General features: G+C 33.1%; 1 protein-coding gene across 1 annotated transcript in view; it reads right to left on the bottom strand.

Annotated features, from left to right (window-relative positions):
* Positions 1–1,054: 1,054 nt before the first annotated feature.
* The window catches only part of LOC150085299 (uncharacterized), a 285,468-nt gene continuing 280,281 nt past the window's right edge, over positions 1,055–6,241 (bottom strand). Inside the window, exons 16-17 of the mRNA XM_090374519.1 lie at positions 3,975–4,183; positions 1,055–1,247 (exon numbers count right to left, since the gene is read on the bottom strand). Of these exons, the coding sequence (XP_090230645.1) occupies positions 1,055–1,247; positions 3,975–4,183 (402 nt within the window). The remainder of the gene's footprint in view (positions 1,248–3,974; positions 4,184–6,241) is intronic.

Here is a 6,241-nt window from a genome sequence, read left to right as displayed (position 1 = left end):
GAACAAATGAAATATAAAATGAAATTTTTAAGAACAAAACTTTTAAATCTGTGTAATCTAAAGCCATTGATAATATAGCTATTAATAATAAATTACAAAGTTAATTTTATATATGAACATAATTTCTTTCAAATGGAACTGTTTGCATTTTCATTAGATTTACTATACAATTCATATCACCGTCCTGGCACATACGTTGAGTCAACTAGTTCCCAATTATGAATGAATTTCATATTTTTCAAAAACAATAATTGGCTTCTTTGGATGGTGAACGTGTATACAAAATAGTGCTAAAAAAATTTAAATGCGGTAACTATTCATTCGGTATAACAGACCAAAGACAAAACAGCTTTGTTCTTATTTTATAATGCGAAGGTCCAATGATTAAATACAGCACTGTGAAGGTGATTATTAACTAGATTAAATGTAATAACAAATAATCATTCAGAATGTGATACAGAAAAGCCAACTAAGTTATCCACTTGTTTAGGTTCATTGGTCTAAACACTGTGGTTGTGTCCATATGTGAAAGTCACTAAGGCCTCATCTATTCAGCACCTGTGTGAAAGTTTATACAAAGTTCTGTGAATATGTGGAAGCCTTTCTTTCTGAATGGGACGCAGCTACACCGGGAATTATATGAAATATAAGATGAGAAACATTCCTGCATTACCCTGTGATGAGAGAGAGAGAGAGGTGCCCCAGTTTTGGCACAGTTATAGTTCAGTTTCACAAAGTCATATTTTATACAAAATATAAATGGATGAGGAAAACAGTCTCTATTGGCAAGGTGCTACAAAACACATCTTAAATGGCTCACTTAGTGAGCATATAATTGTTTAGCTGCTTGCTTGTGTGACAGGTTCCACACAGGACCACTGTTATCTTTCATATGCAAATACGAAGAATGTCGTCAGTGATAATATTTCAGTCCTGACACTAAAACACATTTTTCCTTTCCTTGTAAAATATGAAAGAGATCACGTCCTTGACTGGATGTATATACCAGTTTAGTAAATTTATTTCACTGTCTTACAGTATCTGTTTTCATGGCTTATTTTGGTTTACGAAAATAACGAAGCACTAAATATCCTAACAAACGGAACACTATTAGGAAGGCCAACAAAATCAAAGTATTGACCCAGATGGAAAAAGGTTCTCCTTGTAAACGTATAATATCTTTAACTGGAATATGTGTAGCATTACCTAAAATGCACACTTCAAACTGCGAATTCTCACTGGCACATCTGGCAAAACACAAAAATAAACAAATATTAGCAAAACATCATAATCAAAACATTTAAATGTACCAAGATAAAATTTCAAATTAATATAGAATAGATAATAAAGTATGATAAATTTAATAAATAATTTTTATCAGTATATATTAATGCACCAATACAGAATCTGAAAGAAAAGGCAATTAAAAAACAAAGCATTAAAAATGCTGTTTTTTAATTAACTTTTCTCTTAATATAATTAGGAAAAGACATTACGTGGTTTCTATCCAAACAATAAAATTTATACTATACTATACTATACTATGTTAATATATACACTGTGCTGCCACTTTATTAGGAATGCACCTACCTAGTAGCGCATTGAGCCTCCTTTAGCTTTCAAACAGTCCGAATTCGTCTAGGCATGGATGGAACAAGATGCTGAAAACATTGTGCAGGAATGGAGTACAATGCAGACATGAGTGTGGCACGCAGTTCCTTGAGATTCGACGGAGGTGTAGGCCTGCAGCAAACAGCCCTTTCCAGCTCATCCCAAAGATGTTCAATAGGATTGAGATCCAGGGACTGCAGCAAAGAAAAGTCACTGTCATATTCCTGGCACCATTCCATAGTGATTCGGGCTTTGTGCACCGGCGCATTATCCTGCTGGAAGTAATCATCTGACTAAGGATAAACTGTCAACATGAACAGATGCACTTGGTCAGCAATGATGTTTAGTGTGATGTGGCTTTCAGATGTGAATCTATGGGTAACAATGGACCCAACGTGTGCGAAGAAAACATTCCCCACACTGCCCCCACCACCTAGCACAGTAGTCGTCAGACATGACGGATCCATGGATTCATGTTGTTTTTGCCAAATTCTGAGCCTTCCATCAACATGATGCACCAGGAACTTCGTCAGAGCAAGCAACTGTTTTCCAATCCTCGACAGTCCAGTGCTGGTGTTGCTGTGCCCACAGGAGGCATGTTCTCTTGTTCTTCATTGATAACAAAGGTACACGATGTGGCCATCAGCTGTTGTGGCCCATTTGCGACAAAGTGCAACTAGTGGTCAATTGCGATATTTTTTTCTGCGCACCAAGGTTGTATTCTGACGTGATGTGTGACATTGTGGCCCATCTGTTTGCTTGCACAATTCTAGCCATCCTCCTCTGACCTCTCTCATCAACAAGTGTTTTTCTTCCAACGGAGTGCTGTTGAGAGGATGTTTTCTGTTCGCTGCACCCTTCTCGATACACCCTTGAAACTGTGGTGCATAAAAAGTTCAGAAGAACTGCTGTTTCAGAGATGCTTTTTCCAGAACATCTTGCACCTACTTCCATACCATGTTCAAAGTCCGTTAGATCACTCCTTTTCCCATTCTTGCTATGGTTTGTATACTTAACTAATACTAGAAAGTTTGTTCTGCTGCATTTATATCCACAACTATGGTCATGTGACTTGCAACGTTGTGGGACAAACCATTTGTGTGAACAGCAGGGGTGTACCTAATAAAGTGGCAGCACAGTGTATATATAATAATAATAAAATAACACTATTATACCATGTGAAAATTCTTCACAAATAGGTGTTATTAAACCCATGCAGTACAAGCTCAATACTACACTAATTTGTTAGCAGGAATCGATGTAAGAAATCAAGCTTATACAGCATCAGCCAAAAAAAAAAAAAAAAAAACTTCCCATTTCACCCATCCATTTGCTCCAATAGTTTGTCCACTTTTTCTTTGAATTTATTTAAGCTATCAACTTCCACAACGAAAGATGGAAATTTGTTCCAGCAATCAACTATCCGCTGGCTAAAGACAAATTTCTACACATCTATTCTACAACTGTCTTTCCTCAATTTGAATTTATGCCTCCTCAGGTTTGTAACCTGAGCAAGAGGAAAAATCCCATCAGCATTGCTCTTAATAATAATAAAATAATACTATTATACAACATGAAAATTCTTCATGAATAGGTGTTATTAAACTTCTTGCTGAAACTCATCTTCAGATAATAAATTATACACTTTGGAGGAACTAGACTTCTTACTTACAGTAGAGTGCAGGAAGTAAGAAGTCCAGTTCTTCCAAAGTGCATCAATTATGTTCTGAAGATGGGGTTGGGAAGAATCCTGAAAAGTCTCCTGCTAATAAATTAGTGTAGTATTGAGCTTGTATTATATATGAGTTTAATAAAACCTATTTGTTAAGAATTTTCACATGGTATAATAGTGTTATTTTATTATTATATATACAGTATAAATTTTACTGTAATTTTTCTTGTTTTTTAAAACTTTTTAAAATATAGTATATAGTTATATAATTACTGCATTGCATAATGTGACAGTTAAAGAATTAATAAATTTTAATTACTGATATTTGAGTTGCACGAACTTTGAATTTCCCCACCCTGTATATGGAAATTTATTTTTATTGACTATAATAAACCCTCAGATAATTACAGTAAGATGCAAAGATGAAATTATATCAGTGATTTCTAGGATAAAATTATAATGCTCTTACTACTGCATCAATTCTAAAACATTTAAAATACTAACACATCCAAAAATATGTGCTTCTTTTTGCTTGTATCTATATATAATCTAAAATAATACATTCTTGACACTCACTATGACTTAGGTTGTTCAATTATTAGGTTATTAATCATTCAGTTAATAATCTGAAAATGGATAATACAATTATCTATGGATGAGATATGCCTAACAAATGTTTAAATTTCCTTACCTTATTAGTGGACCTCCACCAAATTCAACTATTTGCATATTCTGGAACGCATAGTGGACCATAGATAAATACCTTAACCACCTTAACCAAGGAGGCATGGTTGTAGCATAGTAACCACCAAACAACATTGTAGACAGAGAATAGAGGGCTGATATAGTCACTGAAACTTGAAGGTCTGTACAGGAGGCTCCAATAAACAACCCTACACTCTGCAAAATAGAAAAATAGTATTACAAAATCTTCAGACATAAAAATTTTATATATTTATTCATTAAATATACAAAAATACACACAGAATGTTTCTAAAGTTATGATACAAAAAAAAAACTGCTCTGCAATTCTAAAGCTCTTAAAATACTGCATATACTAGGCTGCAATGTAACAAAAGACAGGCAGTCCATTAAAACTATAACAGTTTTGGTTTGTTTATTATACACATTTCTTTAATTACATTACAACATAAACAATTACAAAAGACATTGCATTAACTCTTTTCACCATGTACTTGAGGAGACCTAGCAAAGAGTTATCTGAATCATTTTTAAAATGTATTCTCAAAATTTTATTATAGTTTTGTAATGTGTGAAGGTTGTTTGAGTAACTATTGTTTTAAATATTGCCACAGAAAATAAGTCGGAGGAAGATAGGCTCAGTGTTCTTGGACATATCATTTTAGAAATAATGTGACCAGCAAAGAAGTCCTCCAACATCCGTTTTTGTTGAACTGCCAACTCAACAAAAAGGATGTCGGAATTTTTCTTTAAAAATGTCCAACATTGTTATTTGTTTTTTTTTTAGGAGCATTAGCAACTAAGGCCATATTTCTCCGGGGATATGTGGTGGTCATTCCCTGACCTTTCCGCATCCTCCGTATTTGGTGGTCATGGGCTCGAACCCCGGTCTAATCAAGAAGCATGTGCTATGCCTGCTGCTGCTGCTGCTGCTCCTACCCACCTGACTACAGAGGCACCAATGTTCAAAATCTTTCAGTAACAAAATAGACTGTGTTATTAGGTATTACTCACAAAAAGGTATTACTCAAGGTATTACTCAGAAAATATAAAATGAAAAGAACCATTTGTCAAGAAATTACATAATTCTGCAGCATATAGAGATTAAAATGTACATATAATTAATTGTGTTACCAGTTGATTTAAATCCAGATATACTTAGACCATAAGATGTATAATTATTGTGCCTTAAAATTCTTAAGTTACAATAATGTTTTTATTATAATTATTTTCATCAAATATGTTGGCAAAGCAGTTTAATTTCCTTCTAACATTATCAGTTATAAAATTCCTGTTTTGTGAAATTTGTACAAGGCAGAATTTATTATGCAGCAATAAATAATACTGAAATATGTGGTTACTGTAAAACATAGGGAATATATGTATACATATAAAATATAATTACTCACAGTAATAAAGTCTATGTTAAGTCTGCACATAATAAAGCAATGAAAAAGAATTTTTGTTGCTATCTGTTAGTGTGCCAATTTGAATTTCATTTGTCTGCATGTTGTCACAAAGCACGTTATCATGAATACCTAAATTCATTATTATAAATATGTATACATGGGATATCATTTACAGGAACTCCACAAGATTAATACACTTTCAAATTATGTTATTTTTATATTTATTATTAATAAATTGGAGTGAAGTTTATTAGTAATATTACTTTGCTTTCAATATTCTTATTTATTATGCCAGTTTTTATCAAAAATATCTCTTTCTTTTTTTTTTTTTACATCCAAGAAAACAAATTCTATTCAAACTATCAACTAACCTCATTCTAAAGCATCATACCAATATATTTTAGTCTAATTTATAGCTAAATTATAAATGATTTATATTCTTGTGAAAAGTATAAATAGACTATTGCTTTGATTAGGAACACAAACATAATTATTTGCATATTCATCAGTTATGAGGCTTATTTATTATGGTTATCCATTCCTATTTTAAGAATCATATTCAGATTACAAGTAATCTCATATATTAACGTTTTACTTCATTTCTTATGAAGTATGTCATTCAGCCATTTAAAGGAACTACACGAAATCTGTGCCATGTAGTCAGCATTGTTTATTTCTACAAGACAAGATGAACAGCAGGAACTGTGGGCTATGGTAGCTAGGTTATAATGTGCTTGTGCACTGCGTTGAAGTACCTGGGTTCAAATCTCGCGCAAAAAGCCTCAAGTATTTGGTTGGTTGGTTGGTTGGTTGGTTGGTGTCGTGTCCATTTGAAGTCAAATTGAAC

Source organism: Mastigoproctus giganteus, chromosome 5, assembly GCF_048544385.1.
Source record: "Mastigoproctus giganteus isolate SK-2022 chromosome 5, ASM4854438v1, whole genome shotgun sequence".
NCBI lineage: Eukaryota > Metazoa > Arthropoda > Arachnida > Uropygi > Thelyphonidae > Mastigoproctus > Mastigoproctus giganteus.
The sequence above is the reverse complement of the archived record's forward strand: the minus strand, read 5'-3'. Positions and strand labels throughout refer to the sequence as shown.